The 18,850-nt window shown below is 34.3% G+C and overlaps 2 protein-coding genes across 7 annotated transcripts; both read left to right on the top strand.

Annotated features, from left to right (window-relative positions):
* Window positions 1-1,417: 1,417 nt before the first annotated feature.
* Window positions 1,418-8,973, top strand: LOC112520092 (disease resistance-like protein DSC1; the record flags this gene model as incomplete). The annotated part of the gene is made up of 5 exons (XM_025128394.1): window positions 1,418-1,887; window positions 6,141-7,266; window positions 7,385-7,705; window positions 7,806-8,675; window positions 8,752-8,973. Coding segments are annotated over 5 exons (3,009 nt in total), but the record flags the coding sequence as incomplete, so codon positions are not given.
* Window positions 8,974-11,035: 2,062 nt separating this feature from the next.
* On the top strand, window positions 11,036-15,691 carry LOC112520304 (ultraviolet-B receptor UVR8-like). Of its 6 annotated transcripts, XR_003069979.1 has the most exons (10): window positions 11,036-11,116; window positions 11,270-11,440; window positions 12,232-12,267; window positions 12,433-12,533; window positions 12,639-13,938; window positions 14,278-14,342; window positions 14,870-15,091; window positions 15,211-15,265; window positions 15,363-15,508; window positions 15,622-15,691. XR_003069979.1 is itself a non-coding variant. In XM_025128637.1 (6 exons), the coding sequence occupies exons 1-5, from the start codon at window positions 11,041-11,043 to the stop codon at window positions 13,914-13,916; spliced, it is 1,662 nt and encodes a 553-aa protein (XP_024984405.1). In that variant the 5' UTR covers window positions 11,036-11,040; the 3' UTR covers window positions 13,917-13,938; window positions 14,251-14,548. The 6 variants fall into 6 exon arrangements, 3 of the variants coding, with proteins under 3 accessions (XP_024984405.1, XP_024984404.1, XP_024984406.1); XR_003069978.1 differs by having other exon boundaries at window positions 15,363-15,671; XR_003069980.1 differs by lacking the exon at window positions 15,211-15,265 and having other exon boundaries at window positions 15,363-15,671.
* Window positions 15,692-18,850: the final 3,159 nt, after the last annotated feature.

An 18,850-nucleotide genomic window follows, 5' to 3' on the forward strand; every position in this document is an offset into this window, starting at 1 on the left:
TATATATATATATATATATATATATATATATATGTGCTTAATCGAATGAGAACTAATTAGTTTGTGGTAACCGTGAGGTCCATGAGCCAATTTATGATTTAAATTGTATTACCTTAATTAATAGGTAAATGACGTTTTAGTAAAATGATTAATTATAATTTAAATATTTTTCATATTTAATAGTTATCAATCAAGAATTCGGTTTCTTTAAATTCGATTCCCTTAATTATCTCAATAAAATTGTATCACATTGTGGTTGTGTGTGGCCTAAAACTCATATCACATTTGTTATCAAACCATGCTCAAAACGTTATCACAATGTGTATCACAATTGGTTTTGTATCTTAGGGGCTGTTTACCAAACGCTTACCAAGTCATACTACCTTGTTGGATGAATATAGCGAAAACCAAGAATCTTACCTGGTAAAGGCGAAGGCAAGGACCGAGAGTGTAACTCAGTAAGTGAGGACGACAACTCTTACCTTGGTTAGCGCTTACCGGGTAAATTGTTACATACGATGCCATATTGGTGGACTAAAATCTTACCCTGTAAGTAAGTGATAGTGTTAAATTTTACCGGTAAGCGCTTGGGTAAGTGTTTGGTAAACGACCCCTTACTCTTATAAATTCTTGGGTATCACAACGTGTATCATATTTGTTTTGTGTTTTACCGTTAGAAAATTTTCACCGGAGAGAGGGGGGGGGGGGGAGAGAAGAGAGATTTAAAAAAAAGACGTTAACCCCTATATATTATCCGTAAATTCAAATTATTTGAAAATTAATGAATAATTACCAAACTTAAAATGCTTAATAATAACCATTGATTATTAATAATGTGTGGTTAGATTGGGTCTCACAGTTATCACAAACAATCGAGTTCTACCTTGATTAGACCCATATATATATATATATATATATATATATATTATAATCTATTCTATTCGATGTTCAGTATAATCCTACTCTTAATGATATGGACGTACGTACGGTCTTTATGATGTCTTCAATAGATCGATCTTTTTATTGATAATCATTCATTTTGACCATATTCTATGATGAATATCATTGTCAACCTCTCCATCTTTCAAACGAAACAATTATAGTAAATGTCTTTCCCAACCACTACTTTTTGCTCGTTGTTGACTTGGGCTTCGATTAATTTAAAAAGAAACAGCACCCAGTTGCCGGGTCCGTTACTCTTCATATAATCATACATCATCCGAATCTACAAAAAATAGCTGTTCAATTGGTCTTCCATTATAAAAAAACACTACTTGTTGGTGACATTACTCTTATATAATCGTGAATCCTCTTCATCTCCCATATCATTCGTACCTTCCCCTGATTCAGAATGGTTGTTCTTTCTGGACTTTCTCAAGAATCTTTATCTTCTTCTTCAACTCATGATCAATATAGATTTGACGTGTTTTTAAGTTTTAGAGGTCTTGACACTCGTCATAACTTCACTGATCACCTTTATAACGCCCTAATCGAAGCTAATCTCACAACTTTCTTAGACGAAGAAGAGATCGAAACCGGACTATATTTGAAACCAGAATTGGAGAGTGTAATCAAAGCATCCAGGGCTTCTATTATTGTGTTGTCTCATAATTATGCTACGTCGACGTGGTGTCTTAACGAACTAGCATTGATCCTTGAACAATGTAGGATCTCTGACCATATTGTTATCCCAATCTTCTATCATGTCGAGCCTACCGATGTCAGGAAGCAACAATCCAACTTTGGGGATGCAATGGCAAAGCATAAAGAGATGATGATGTCAGAGAAAAATGCAGAAAAAAGAAGTCAGTGGGCTCAGAAAATGGAGTTATGGAATACGGCGCTATCGGAAATTGCTGATTTAAAAGGAAAAACCGCAAAGGGCAGGTAACAACTTTCTTACAATGTTCTCTGAATGCAATTCAGTAAGTTGCTTTAGTGCCATAAGCATAAATCTCTTGTCTGTTTTGTTCGTTAAAAAAACATCCTTATATTGAATCTTCTTTCAATTATATGATCTCAGAATTTTGACATATATTAACCATTTCCATAATTCTAATACGCTTTGAATTATATTCAAATTTTGAACACTTTGGCATGTATTTAATATCATAGTATTCCGTTTTCATGGTTAATGGTAAATAGGAACTTTTTTTTATTAACCTGGATATCCAACCCGCTATGTGAGCCGACTAATCCCAGGACGACCACCTGCTTTGCAGATAGCCCGAAGTCACCGCATTTGAACCTCCGTGGCCACAAGTGGATTTTTATTTCTCCTTGGATTTGAACATGAGATATTCATGTACTTTTGACATTTGGAGTCAAACTTAAAGCAATCAGGCACCACCCTTGTGGTTATAATTACTACTAAACTATCTCCATGGTATAATTTAAGCCATTTTTTCTAAGACAAAGGGTAGTTTTTTAATTGACCAGAAATTCAAGAAAAGAATTATTTATTTTTATAAGTTGACATCATTCAAGCAATAATTGATAGGGTTAATTAATTTTGGTTGAACAAGCAAAAATTTAAATATTTGAGTATCTATACTATAATTATCTTGAATTTTTCAAGGGGAAATTGACTAAAATGACTATTTTATATATTTTATCTTAATAAAATGATCACTTTTTAAACTTTTATCAGAAAAATGACCATCGATTTTGATCAGAAGGTACGGAGGGGTGCCATATGTATCTGATTTTGGGGACACAAATCATATATTATATCTGATATAGAAGAAATCGCCCCCTAGGGCGATTTTGACTATTATTATGTCTTATAGTGAGTACAACCTATGACGCAACGATTTGACACTTCAGGGACGATTTTCAAGGTATGGGGGTGATTTTCAATGTGTATAAATGTCATAGTTTTTTCTATAAAATTGTATTATTCTACTCTCATAACCCTTAACACTTAACCAAAATCTACCATCATAACCGTTAACACAAATATTTAATATTGGGCTTATTTCAAAGGTATTAACAAAACAATTATAATAATGTAACTTGTTAACGTTAAAACGTATTTTAGTTAATATATGATTATATATGTTAATGTGATAAGGATGTAAAATAAAAAATGAAAAAAATTAAAGGAAATAAAATAACTATAAAGATATAAAATATATTTTAAAATGAAAAAATATATTAAAGAATTACAACCTGAGAAGAAACAAAATGACACTAACAGGGTATGGAATTTTATAGGGACGGAAATAACAACTCCTTTGATATTTTATAGATTTTTTATTAATGGTGTAATTTCCAAATATTCAACACCCTCTTATTTTAACAGTACGCAAACTAAATTATATTTATCAAAAAAAAAAAATTCAAAGACTATATTGAATGATAAACCAGTTATCGTCCACAAAAACTAACGCATAAATGAGTCAAACACGTTTGGTCAGAAAAAAGTGAGTCAAACACATTGCCCAACTCGATACTGAAATCACGTGGGTGATAAAGACATGTCGATCAACAATTTATTGAAAAAAATATTAACATTCGTTGTTTTTTTTCATAAAAACTATATTTTTGATAAGAAATATAACATTTGTTGGTTCTTATCAGATTTTTGACTCCCAAATAGTATACATGTGGGACCCATCCATACCTCAAATGAAGAAATCGTGAAAATATTTTTTTTATCAACAATTATTAAAAGAATATTAACATTCGTTGGTTTTCATAAAAACTATATTTTCTCGTGAAAATATATTTTATTTATGGTGTTTAAAAAAAGTAGTAAAATTTTTAAAGGTTATGATGGTAGATTGTGTTTAAGGGTTAAGGATTGTAAGAGTAGAAGTGTTTGGATCACTAGAATTTTATAGAGAATACTACAAGATTTGGTCCTAAAAAAACAAAATACCAATGAAAATCGCCCCCATACCTTGAAAATCACTCTTGAAGTGTCAAATCGTTGCATTACAGGTTGTCCTCACTAGAAGACAGAATAATGGTCAAAATCGCCCTAAGGGGGGATTTGAGGCTTCTGGGGGGCGATTTCTTCTATATCAGATATAACATTTGATTTTTGTTTTCTAAATCAGATACATGTGTAAGCCCTCCACACCTTCTAGTCAAAATCTCCCCCAAAAAGTCAAAATCGCCTCCCAAGGGTGATTTGCATGGTCATTTTATGATAAAAGTCTAAAAAGTAGTCATTTTGTTAAGGTAAAGTGTATAAAATGGTCATTTTGATCAATTTCTCTTTTTAAGAGGTACAACTCATTAAGAATATTTTACATGCTTTTAAAATTTACAACCTCCCACTATCTACTACCAAATGATTTTCAATTTCAAAATTATATTTCGTACCTTTATAATTAGTGATCTAATTTACTTTATATCCCTTACTTTTTCATTTTACACCTTTATCATATTAACATAAATAATTGTATGTGAAATATAATGCATTTAAAAAATACATATATTTTTATAAATTATACCATTATAATCGTCTCGTCAACACCTTCAAATTGATCCCCATATTGAATATTTATTTGATTTAGTAACACTAATAAATATTATGAATACCTACGAATTAATTTGTTTTATATCCATACTTTTTTATTTTAGACCTTTATTATATATAAAAAAAGTATGATCATACAATAACTAAAACATTAAAAAAAATTGCATTTTCTTTATTTATTACACATTATATCTTTATTGATTGTTCGTAATTGGTTATACATCTTAAATTTTTAAGAGGTACAACCGATTAATGATATTGTACAAGCTTTTAAGGCTTACAGCTTTTCATGATCTTCCATCAAATCATTTTCATTTTTCAAAATTACATTTTATATATTTTTATAATTAGTGATTTGATTTTACTTTATATAATTCACTTTTTCATTTTTACACACTTATCATATTAAAATAAATAATCGTATATGAATGCATTTATCTTTTACAAATTACATCATTATAATTGTCTCGTTAATACCTTGAAATTGAGCCTAATATTGATTTTTTTTAATTTAATAATACTATTAAATATCTACGAATTAAATTGTTTTATATTCATACATTTTCATTTTCCATTTTACACCTTTTATCATATTAAAATGTATAAATAATAATTTCATTATATATATATATATATATTTTCCATCTTTAAAAGGAATTTTAAAAATTAGATAAAAAGACTAAATTACCCCTCATTTAATAGATATTATTTAATGGAGTTACCAACGACAACTTTCAAAACAAAATGAGAACCACAAGGAAATTTTCTAGAGTTATAAAGTTCAGGTCTCATTTTCAAAGATTTCACCAAACACGAGGGACCAAAATTAGAGTTTACTCAACTTTGAATCTGTAAATCATCTTATTTATGATTTAAAATCACATTAAACTATAAAATTAGCATCAAGAGAGACGGAGAATAAAACAAAATTTGAAACAATATTGTCATGTTATCGACTTCATAATCAAAATGATTTGCACAACATCACACACAAATTTATTAGTAGTTTGAATATTATAGAAAGTTGTCTACACACCAAAATTTTGCAAATGTAGCATCATATAATATTGGCTATATGATGCTACATTTGTATACACTATATATATATATATATATATATATATATATATATATATATATATAAAGAGAGAGGGGGGTGAGTTTAGATACAAACTCTCTAATTAGTAAAATCATACAAACCAATCTCAATCGTCTATCTACTCAAATAATATTTGATTTCATAAATATCTCGATTGTTTCCTTATAGAAAGTGTTAATCATAATGAACGAACTTCGATCGTCTTTCATAAATATTCAAATCATAATAAAAAAAACTTCATCATTTCCATAAATATCTCGTTTGATTGATTTTTATATGGTTTGTACTAATTTGAGGGTTTGCATTTGAAATACTAATTAATACAAACCAATCTCAAACGTCTATTTAGTCTAATGAACAACTGGCTTCATAAATATCTCAATTGTTTCTTGATCTAAAACGTTAATTATAACGAATGAACTCTAATCATTTTTCAAAAATATATAGATCATAGTAAGTAAACTCTCATCATTTCCATAATTATCTTATTGTATCTGGTGTGTTTAGTTTTCTCATTGATGCTTCAAGATTCTCACTGAGATCAATTTTCAGGAAAGAGACGGAGTTCATTGAAGAAATTGTTACCGACATCATTCGTAGGTTAGGTGTACCCTTACGAGTAGCTTTGCCACTCCTTATCGGCATGCACCATCACATTAGATTCATTAGTTCTTGGTTGAAAGATGGATCATCTCATAGTGCCGATATTCTCACAATTATAGGCATGGGTGGGATTGGGAAGACATCTTTGGCCAGATATGTCTTTGGATTACACTGTCGTGAATTCGAAAGATGGAGCTTTATTGAAGATATTAGTAGGAGGTGTAACGGACAATTTAATGGATTGCTTGATATACAAAAACAAATATGTGGTGACATTTCGAAAACAAGTTCAGTTCATGTTCATGATGTTTTTGTATATACCTCTCAGATTGAGAATGCAATAGCCCGTAAAAAGGTGTTTCTAGTTCTTGATGATGTTGATAGTCTCGATCAGCTGGATGCCTTACTTGGAAACAAAGGTTTTCATCCAGGAAGCAAAGTCATAATAACGAGTAACGACACGTTGTTGACAGAGAAGTGTGAGCTATTCAACTCGATAGTTCAACCAAAGCATACAAAGCACTTGCTTGTAGGTTTAGATGAATATGAATCACTAAATCTTTTAAGTTTTCATGCATTTAAGTCCAACAGTCCGGAGGAAGGTTACAAAGAGGTTTCGAAAACACTTGTGAAGTATTGTGAAGGACATCCATTGGCTCTAGAAGTGTTGGGAAAGTCTCTACGTAATCGAGATGTAGTTGAATGGGAGGATTACATTGACAGATTAAAGAAAGTGCCTCATTCCCATATTAAAAAGGTTTTCCAAATGAGCTTGGACTCTTTGGAGGAGGATGATAAGGAATTGTTTAAACATATTGCTTGCTTTTTTGTTGGAGAAGACAGGGAATCAACTAAAACAATATTAAATGGATGCGGAATCCACACAGTTTTTGGGATCAAGAATCTCATTGACAGATGCCTTCTTCGGATTGGATGGGATAACAAGTTGATGATGCATCAACTGCTTCAAGAGACAGGAAGAGATGTTGTACGTCAGGAATCACCTGAGAAGCCATGGAAACGAAGTCGATTATGGTGTCATGAGGAGTCATTCAAAGTGTTGAAACACGAAAAGGTAAAAGGTCATGTATGCTTTCTTGTTAGTATTATGTCTGTTCCAAGTATTTTGTATCATCTATCTACACTTATATATAACATCTTATTTCTAATTTTTGCATGTCCTTTGTTCTTAGGGTAAGGGAAATCTTCTTGGCCTTGTGCTTGACATGAGAATGCTTGAGAAAGACAAGTTATTTCAGTTGAATACAAATGCATTGATTAAGATGGATAATCTGATGCTACTACAACTCAATTATGTGCAACTCACCGGGTCCTATAAGAATTTTCCACAAGAATTAAGATGGCTGTGTATGCACAAGTTTTCTTTAGAGTATATACCTCGAGACTTACTATCACAATTGGAGAATCTGGTTTCTCTTGACATGTCTTATAGCAATTTTAAATCATTGGACATGTCTTATGGTAAACCACAACATCATGAGAATATGGAAAAGGTAAGAAACTTGAAGTATTTACTTTAACTTTCATTATTCTTCTATGCATGTTGGGTTAATGCAAGTCATTGACTGTTTTACCTTATCTTCATTTCAACAGTTGAGTGGCTCGTGCTTAAAAGACAAACGATTTCTTAGATCATTGAAGATTCTTAATCTAAGTTCCTGCAAACAACTTCGTAGTCTCAGTGGCTTTGTCGAACTCCCAGCACTTGAGAGGTTAATACTTGCAAATTGCACAAGTTTGATTGAGGTCTGTGGATCAATTGAGCAATGTGATGAACTTGTCCTCATCGATCTAAGTTACTGCAATGAGTTTAAAAATCTTTTAAGAACTATAGGCAAGTTAAAGAAGGTCAAAACACTATTATTAGATGGTTGTAATCTTGGTGAATTTTCTATCAAGAAGAGGGATACAGAATCATCGGAAATGCTCAAGGCTAACAAGAGTGGCATAAACTCCCAAACTTCTTCTGTCATTGTGGAGACAATACCTAGAGATTTTAGATCCTTTGTAATTTCTTCACTGAGCTCATTAGTATGCTTGTCACTTAAAGATAATAAGTTGTCCAACGAATCCTTTCCAATGGACTTCAGTAACCTATCCATGTTGAAAGAGTTGTATTTAGATGGTAATTCAATAGTTTCACTCCCCAATTGTGTGAGAGGCCTTCCTAGACTTGAGAAACTTAGTATCGAAAAGTGTGATAGATTGAAGACATTAGAGCATCCTCCACGTACGTTAAAACACTTGATATTTGGTTTTAGGTACGAGTTAGAGAAAGTCGTATTCCATCAAGAAATGTCCCCAATCATGTTAAGTATCAATACAAATTTGGGGTCTTTTATTGAAGGCATGTTCAAAGTGGAAGATATGGCAAATGTTGAGGAAGACGTATTACGTAGTTTGGGCTGGACTAATTTAGAGTTCACCAAAAACACACTGATAAAGACACGACCTAAAGTCCAGGTTTGCTCTCATTAACCATTTCTCTATGTATGAATATGTACATATAACTGATGCTGATTAAGCTTGTATTTCGCAGATGCAATATGAATTTGGGATATTCAGCACAGTTTTTCGTGGGAAGGAGGTTCCGAATTGGATTAGTGATAGAAGGGAAGGGTCATCGATATCATTTACCATCCCATCATCTCCTAACAACCTTAGAGGATTGAATTTTTGCTATGTGTTCATGAATACAGGTATAAATGGCTACATTCTGTCACCTATCATTGTTTCGAATGTAACAAAGATCCGCACCTAGTGGTACAATCACAGTAACACAATTGCTTCGGCCGCTTGTAAGGGTGGAATATATTTAAGCCATTGGATGTTTGGGACAAATGAGATGGAAGATGGTGACCAAGTTACTATTACTGTTCTAAATCCAAATGGTATAAGGGAGTGTGGGGTGAGCCTTGTGTATGATGATGGGAAGATGGAAGAACATGCTTTGGGTTATTACAAGTCATGGAATCATATAATTGGTGGAGATCTCTCTCCTTTTCAAACTACTACTCCAGGAGAGTATTTCCTAAACAAGTGGCACTTTTTTAGGAGCAATCCTAGATACAAATATGCAGGTATGTGATAACAATCTATTATGACATTTAGACAAATTTGATATCATGGTAAAGTTGGATTTGTTGTAGTGAGCATATGTAAATGATAACTAACGTGTTATTCTTTATCTTCTTTTTTTCATCAGAAGATCGTCCTTTGTTTAGAGCTTTCTCCCGAAGGAAGTCCGATGTAATTGGAGGCACGCCAGGGGTCGACGGAGCCAACCATCACCCAACAGACCGGCAGCATTGGAAATATATTAACAGAGTGCACAAAAATACCTCAATCTTTAAATATATATTTGTCATTTTATTTATTTTATTTTGTATTTATACGATAACATTAAGAGGACCACCCTGAATATATAAATTCTGGTTCTGCCCCACGACACACCTAAGTAGATTATTGATGTAAATCTTGTTCTCCAGAAATTCCTAACTAAAATTTGGTTTTGGTCCAATTAGACCCACACATTGACTTGATCCTTTAACGCCAATGATGGGTGACGCAGTAACGTCCTCTCGCTTTTCTCACTCACCATCTGATCTTCTTCTTCTCAACCACCAGAAACTATCGCAAATGTTTAATTGCATCATAGGTACTAGCATTGATGTTGCCTTTCATTCACTTCCTCTGTCACACTACAAAACTGAAGGGTTTCATCGATGGAAAAAAAATTGCCGCTCATATGTCGCTAAAATCCGGGTCTGTCGGTGAAAGCCTGTCGGACAGGATATGGTGGGTGAAGCCATTACCGACGGATTTCATCGATGGATCGTCAACGACAACGATTACCGACAAATCACTAACGACAAGATTTACTAATGGACAACTGACGATCTCCAATACCGACGGATCACCGATGGCATTCAATAACGACGGATCACTAACGACCCATTTAATATTTATCGACAGATTTTCATTGATGATATGTCGGTAACTATACTCTTTAAAAAATAATTGAAAATCTTGTATTTTGTGTAAAAATAAACCTTTCAAACTATGATAAAGATACAAAATTTGTTTTACAATTCAAAAGTAATATTTATTACAAATTTGTCCCTAATTCTATTTAGTATGGTATAAGGAGAGCAGCAGGTTCTAGAACCACCTCACGGAAGCATAATTGAAATTTGAAACTGCTTTGTTAGCGATTTTAGCCAAAGTTAGCTTTTAGTTATCTCCTTTAGTTGTTGCTTCATGCCCTCTTTTTCTTTTCACTCTCCACTTGGATCAGAAACTGCTTGCAATCAGTGGTAATAGAGAAGTCATACCTAAAGATAGTCATGTTCACCATATGTTTCTTTCCCTGCATTCTTCCATAGATAGTTACTTCAGTGATCTTCGCTTAGTGTAAATGTTGATCTAGTAAATGTGCATTTTTAGCTGTATTTTTTAATGAGTTGGGTCGTTGTAGTTGCATTTTTAACAATCAGTATCGTTGCAGTTTTTTTTAGAATGTTGGGTCCTTGAATATATTAATGAGTTGGTATTTGTGGTTGCGTTAGGGACCTAGTTCGTTAAAAATTGCAACGAGAAGGACCAATCTCAGTAATTTCTCAAATCAGAATGGTATCTTTTAAAAATTCCAAACCACAGGGACGAAAAACGTAATTCTCTCTAAAAATATTATATGTATAAGGGGTGTAATTGTGACAATTCTAATTATGAAGGAGTTTAAATGTAATTAACTCAAAGCCATCATCATATCTATTGGAATTCGGGAAGAAAATTCTGGAATTTATTACCCAAACACAGACCGGAGACAATGGCAGAAACCGGCGGTCTATCTCGGAAAGTAATCGCAATTGCCGCCGGTGAAGCTCACACTCTTGCTCTCACTGGTAATAAGCTCTTATAACAGCTGTATACCTATTAATGGGCACTATAACAGTAACAAGGAAGTCATTCATTATGTTGATACCGTCCTTATTCATAGAAGTTTCGGCTACGAAAGCTTTGGGGTTTTTTAATTTCGTTTTCTTCTGTGTATGAAGGTGACGGTAATGTGTATTCATGGGGTAGAGGAACTTTCGGCCGGCTCGGCAACGGTTCAGAGCGCGATCAGCTTTTCCCTGTGAAAATAGAATTCAAATTGACTGATAAGAGAGATAGGGTCAAAATTATTGGAATATCTGCCGGCGCTTATCACAGTCTAGCTCTTGCTGGTAATATTCATATTCTTTTAGCAACAGGTATCGTGTGTGTGTGTGTGTAATCCAAAATTGTCCGATAATGTGAACTTTGCTTAATCAACTTACAAATTGGGAAACCCTGGTCATTTCGCCTCAAAAAAGTGCTCATATTAAGAATTTATAACTGGCCCTATAGGCTATAAGTTATCAAAATTCTGAATTGGAGCATGATATGATATGTTATTCCTTATTTATCATTACTATTGCATCATCGTTGCTACATGAGGGCCAAATTATTACAGTTCTCATATATGGCTTATTGGTAAGTTGGAAACGTCAAATTGCAGATGAGAGGTGTGATTTGTAAAATGTACATGGATCGGTAGCCACCTCTGGTTGTGGGTCATTTGTAGTCAACTTATTTTCTGCATTTGGCTTAAAAGTAACAGGCCATATTATTCAAATTACATATGGTGGACTTTGACAATGTGGTCTACTGGTCTGAACCTGAATCTAGCAGACCATTTGGTTGGTATCAGATATTTAATTGGTCTATCCAACTGCTGCAATGAGTTGCCGCAAATGAGACAGTGGTGTTATGGATCAATGTCCTCATAAATGTGGCATCTTGTCATGAACCTTTGGAATCGAGTATTTTTGGCATTAAGGGAAGTATTATCGTTAAAGACCGTGTTATAAAAGATATTTAAGGTCACTGATATAATATCCCAGCATGTTTTGGCAAAACAAATATAAATGACTGGACTGGAAAGTCAGAGTCCCTGACCTGACATTTTTTTTTTCTTATTCCAATATTATCTCAGATGATGGTTCGGTTTGGAGCTGGGGTTACAATAGCTGTATCCTTTCATATGATAATTCTACACTTGCAATGTTATACATCAGTTTCTGAAAGAATTAGCTTTTTTAGATGTCTAGATCATCCGACTATGCAAGACCATTGAATTTGTACTTTTTAATTGGATCTTTGTGGTGTGAACGCTGTATCTTTGACAGTAAGATAGATGGTCAACTTGGTGATGATGGGGAGAATTCTTTCGTTCCCTGTTTGGTGAAGCTGCCTATGACTGATGGATCAGTAACTAAGAATGAAACGGCCCCTAAGGTGTTGACTAACATAAACTTCTCTTATTTCTCAAATACCTAAAGATCCACTTATATGTTTTTTAAGTTCTGATTTTCTATGTCAGTAATTTACTTTCCCTCCCAGATTTCTTCTGTGAAAGCTGGAAGTATGATGTCACTAGCAATCAATGATAGTGGGTCTCTCTGGATGTGGGGCAACTGCCCAGTACAGGAAACCTCTAGCGAAGGGGGATTTTCACTTACCCCAACATCTACTCCAATATCCATTTGGAATTTCCATGGTCACACTGTGGTTAAGGTGGCATGTGGTAGTGAGCACATTGTAACATTAGTCAGCGCTGGAGAAAAACGTGAAGGTGGTGATCTGGTATGCTATACTTGGGGTAACAACAATCATGGGCAGCTAGGCCTTGGAGATACAGAGGCGAGGTCAAATCCTCGAATGGTTGAAAAATTCAACACAGGGTCACCTTGGGCAGCTTATGAAGTAGCATGTGGAGCATTCCATACTTGTGTACTTGCTTATAGAAAGACGGAGAGTGTTGCCTTAGAAAGTGTATGCTGGACTTTTGGTCGTGGTGATAACGGGCAGCTTGGTCAGGGAACCACTAAAAAGTCATTGTACCCTGAAATGGTTGAAGGGTTGCCTGAAAATTCACTCTTACTTTCTGTCGACTGTGGTTTATTCCACACCAGTGTGGTTTCATCATCTGGGAATGTTTGGTCATGGGGAATGGAAAACGGACTTGGACTATGTCCTGAAGCCACTTTTACAGAAAGTGATGGTGGAGATATACTTACTCCTCGCTTAATCAATGAGGTATTTGGCGCGAAATTTCCCGAACCTGTTCAAGTAGCTTGTGGTGCTGCGCATACTGTTCTTCTTGCAGATAGTGGACACAAGCTTTGGGCTTGGGGGAGGGGAAGAAATGGGGTCCTTGGAAATGGTCAAGAAATTGACTTTTTTGCCCCAAAGGATGTGTTGTGGCCCCAACCAGACGAGAAGGGTCTGGGAACTTTTGCGAATGAAGTTAGTGTGGAAAGGGATCCTGAAGAAACTACAGAGAATGAGAAGAAATTATCTGCTGTGATGCAAGAGATGAATCTTCTCCAGTCTAAGCTTTCTATAATGGAGCGTTACGCCAGCATTCTTCATGGTTCTATTTTTGGAAAGCCTTTTGAAGAAGATAGAGATATACCAGTCTCATTACGGAACTCGGGTACATTTGAGATTGCCAAAGAGTGGGAGAATATGTTGGAATCGTGTGATCGTGGTAAGCTCATACGTTTGCAGATGTTTTATCGGAACATGCTTGYTGGTGTGGAAGATAAGATGACGAAGCAAAGGATTAAGGAGATGATCAAAGAATGTCTTGAATCATCAGCAAGTACTACTCGCTAAACTGTTTTTCTGGTGGCCTTTGGTATGTTTTATGTGAATCGTTACCCTTCACTTGTCATAGYTTTCAAGGGTCTCATTTCATTTCACATCTTTGTTTTGTTTGATTTGCTTTCCTTCTTCRACCATATTTTGGTTGATTTCCTTTCCTTCTTCAACCAACATTTGTTGTTGTCTGCCTTATGCTCTGGTTCCAACCATGGTTTACGACTACCAATCTAATTTGAAGCTGTGGCGGTTTGTAAAGTTGTGGTCGTTTGTTGTTGTCTGCCTTATGCTTTTGATTTTCTATCGAGGCTTCCTATTGTTTTTTCTTTTGGTGTATGATTTGTTTCAGTTTTTTTGTTGTCCATTACAACTACAGGGATGTAGGAAGCTGTGAAGTTAYCAATGGCAGGTGGAAAAAAGCAGCTATCGACACATATAATGGTTGGAAATTAATTATTTCAGTTTGTATTTTACTTTAGAAGTTCTAATCAAATATCTCTGTATTTTTCCTCCACAAGTTCTCATCATACATCTCACRTATCCTAAGCGATATAAATTTTATTTCATTGATTGGGATTGCATTTGTACCGGACAAATATTTGGTTTTGMTTCATCTCACATATCTTGAAACCTTTTGTTTGGTTGGTTTAACTTATTAATTGTAGTTATGCCAATTATCTTGTAAAACATAGTTTTTGAAACTGACTTGAATTGGTCTTATTAGACATTAATTGCCTGAGACTTCTTGTTTATGTAGATGGATACTTGCTTCCAATGTGACCCTCCCAGACATTCACTTGACCAGTTAAATTCCGTCAAAGAACACGTTATCCTTTCCTTTTCTTTTTATCATCTTAGAGATCCGTGCACTTACGAGTTACGAGTATCATGTTATATTAAAGTTTGTGGTAACAGTTTTATCATGCTAAACTTGTGCTAAGCTAACCTTTCGATACTTGTTGCAGCAGGTCGTTAGTACACTGATGCTCCCTTTTTGTGCTTTCACTATGATTACCCCCATTCTCTTGTTATACGGAATTACAGTGGCATTCTTCTTTGTTTCTTTCGGAAATCTAGCTTTCAACGCTGCTTCACCTCGCAAAGCTATTATACAGAGAGAGAGAGGTTTGTAAGTCTACATATGAATAAATAGTTCGTCAATCACCAATCCCACGAGCAATGTTCTCTTGGTAAGTAACTAGCTGACATAATCTGGGGAAATATAAGTTTACCGTACTTCAAGCTATCATTACATTATGGCATCCATGCTACTTCAAGATGATAATAATTTGTGTTCAAAATCCTCAAGTTCGTACAGGCCAATTTTGTTGAGGACTAATTTCTATGGAAATTGATAATTTAAGGTATATTCATCCATGTGATATATAGTACAAGCATCAATGCAATCGGTAGAAATTTTCTTGAAACTGAATGAGGAATTAATGGATCTACCTGTTGCAGTTGCAGCTCTGAGAGTCAGCATTGGAATAACTCATTGACTATTAAAATGAATTGTGTTTGGTACCACCACAATTTTGAATAACCTTCTCATGAACTAAAACCTTCTCCTCTGTTGCCTGCTGGTTGTTGCTCCCTGCTTCTACTTGGTATGCTTTTCCTTGCTGAATTTTTGTGCTTTGCTCTGTATATCTTTGATTTGCAAGATTTTCTTTGCTCTGTTTTTATTTTTGCTTTTCTTTGTTGACGAGGGATTTATAAGGTTGGGACGGAAACTAGTGTTCTTAGGGGTTGTTTACCCGATAAGCACTTACCGGTAAAATTCAATGCTATTACTTGCCTTATTGGGTAAGATTTTCGTCTATCAAAATGACATTGTATGCAACAATTCACCTGATAAGCACTAGCCGGGTAAGATTCTCGATCTTTTCCATGTTTATATGGTAAGGTAATATGACTTGGTAAGCGCTTACTGGTAATATGTTTTGTCACAGTAACATGCTACAAGATGTTCTTCCAAAAACCCAGACATTGTTATATTTGTTGACGTAGATTGAAGATCCTTACTTTTACCAATATCAAAGTTCGATTGTATATGATCATTTCGGTGTAGGAAATTAGTTTTATTGGATTGGCATTGTATTAGATTAAATTGGGTATAGTATTGGATTTGGTTTAAAAGTGCATCATTTTAAATAACAACACAAATTACAAAATTACTGATGGACCAACGAACAAAAATAAAAAAGGTAAAAAGAAAAAATTTATTTATTATCTTTCAGAAATCCGTGTGTGATTATGAAATTCACCCGGTATTAGCTACTCTTTTTGTGTTTTCGGAAAATTTACTGGTAGTCAGATAATCATCTGTGGAATACACCGATGGATTCTTGTTGTCCTTGAATTTTGGTTGGTGAAAGTTAGATTTCTAGTAGTGATATATATACGTCGATCAAATTGTCAATACTCCCCAACTGATACAGAGAGACTTGCGAGTACAATTGAGGACCAGCTCAACATCGCAAAGAAGCACGAACAGAGTCTACCGCAACTCTCCATGCGAGTTGGGTGGTGTTTATTAAAAAAAGCTCTTGTTTTACCACTATGTCTGATTCAGTTGGATATAAGGTAATTTAGACCGTTTGTTTTTTTTTTTTTCCAGAGCCATTTATCACTTATTTTCCTCTTAAAAATTAAGTGATAACATAGCCACTTATTTTCCTTTTAAAAATTAAGTGATAACATAGCCACTTATTTTCCTCTTAATCTTGAAGACTATCCAAAGAACCGATTTCTACTTCATCATTTGATCGATTTCACGCTCCTTACCGTCTCAATCGATCGACTTCACCCTCCTTCGCCTCTATCGCCTCTGGTGGCTTCAAATCGACCCAATTCAGATACAAATCAAGAGGGTTTTTGTCATTGTGTGTTTTCGTTCCTGTGCAAACCAGTAGTTGTGCACCTTTATCTTCATGAATCAAAGTATTTTCGTCCCTGTAGTTTTCATCATGATGGAGATTCCTTCGATTTTAGAGGTGGATTTGGGCGTTGGATTTTAGAGGAGGAGTGGTGGTGGACGGTGGTTGGTGGTGGGATGAGGGTGGAGATTGTGGATGGAAGGCTTGATCTGGAGGAGAAAGAAGAATTAAAGAAATATTGGGAACATAAACAAAAGTGAAATAAAAAATTATACATATTCATATATTTTGTTGGTTACAAAAGCAAACTATTGATTCAGATTTCAAACTTCAGACGTTTGTCAGTTTACAAAAACAAACAGTCTGACTGATTCAGATTTCAGACTTCAGCAGCACCTCTTAAAAATCAGAAGTGAAATCAGATTTTAGACTTCAGCACCTCTTAAAAAACAAACGCCACCTTAAACTCACGGGAAAAGTTGTGTTTGCCGCTGGAATTGAAGGTCGACACATAGGCCACCGTGAGCAGCTACGTGAGTTAATCTCGAGGGGGAAAGTTGCCTAAAACCTCCAGCGGGTTCCGTCTCCTTGTTCCATTAGATTTTTTTTGCCATTATTTTACTGCTTTCCTAGTTTTATTACGATTGCTATAGTTGATTAGTTTCATAATTATCCTTTGCCTATATTAAGCTATAAATAGGGTTGTTTTTTTTCATAGCGATTCATATTATCAATTAATACAATTCTTCTCCTTAAGAGTTAATGTTCTAAGTGCTACGCTGGTAGACTCGTTAACTTAAAGGGTTTAGATGCTTGTCAATTCTTCCGCAAATCTACGTTGCTTCACCAACCATCACCCAAATCCGCATGTTTGACCATCATCCCTCATTCAAAGCCATATGGCAATCGTCAAGAAACATCCCTTCTTCATTTCCCGAACTGTTGAATCTTAAAGTGAAGTGGCATTAATTTGGTGTAACTACTGTTATTTTTTTAAGTATATAAATATTTATATACGGCAAATAGAACAAATAAACTCACACATCATCCTTTGAACCCTTGACCTCCAAGGAGGTCAAGAACTCCCATACCGTTAGGCCAAAAGCACTTTAGTAGCAGCTATTGTTACTCAAAACTATTGAGCCCAAGTTAAAGAGTTGATGAGTTGGTTCAGTACTTAGGTCTCCCTCCTTAAAATCACCAATTTTATTGAGGTACATACCTCACCACTCAAATGAAATTTTGAAATGCCAATCTGCTCATTTTGGTTTTCGGATCCTATGAATTAACTTTTTCATTCTTTAGTTAACCTATTAGTGATTATTAGTACCATATATATATAATTCTAGTTCTAGGCATCTGAAGCCTTTAAATGTAGTCGGGTTTTTCAGTATTGATGAGGTAAACTTTGCAGGTTGGTGATTACTCACAATCTTTTGGTCATTTAGTCAGATTAACAAAGAATCGGTATAATCATTTGGCTTAATTATTTAGACAAACAAAGGATCGATAGGTATAATCCTATTTGGCCATTAGTCAAACAAAGGATGGGTATAAATCATTTGGCTATTTCAAACAAAAGTAACTCACCGCTATAATCCTATTTGGCTATTTAGTCAAACAAAGAGTCGGTATAATTATTTGGCCATTTAGTCAAACAAATAATGGTTACAATTTTGAAGACCAGATAAATAAATAAAAAAAGTCAAAAGTATAAATTCTTTAAATTCAAACAACAAATTGTATAACTTGATTCCTATTTTATGTAAAGTACTTTCAAAACTTTCATTTTGGTACCTAAAATGTAAAATTTTAAATATTTAAGTACTCGGATAACCGGTTGAAGCATAACCGTTTATCATGCTAATGTGACAAGTGATGTTGTATCCAACTCAATATTATTTGCTAACATGGTTAGTGATATTGTTTTTTTTTTTAATCCAAAATTAGTCTTTTTTTAATCTAAATTAGTCTTCAACTGGTTATACAGGTACTTAAATGTTTAAAACTTTACATCTTAAATACCAAAATAAAAGTTCTAAAAATACATTACCCAAAATAAAAATCAAG

Source organism: Cynara cardunculus (assembly GCF_001531365.2).
Source record: "Cynara cardunculus var. scolymus isolate 2C chromosome LG 10, CcrdV1, whole genome shotgun sequence".
Classification (NCBI taxonomy): domain Eukaryota; kingdom Viridiplantae; phylum Streptophyta; class Magnoliopsida; order Asterales; family Asteraceae; genus Cynara; species Cynara cardunculus.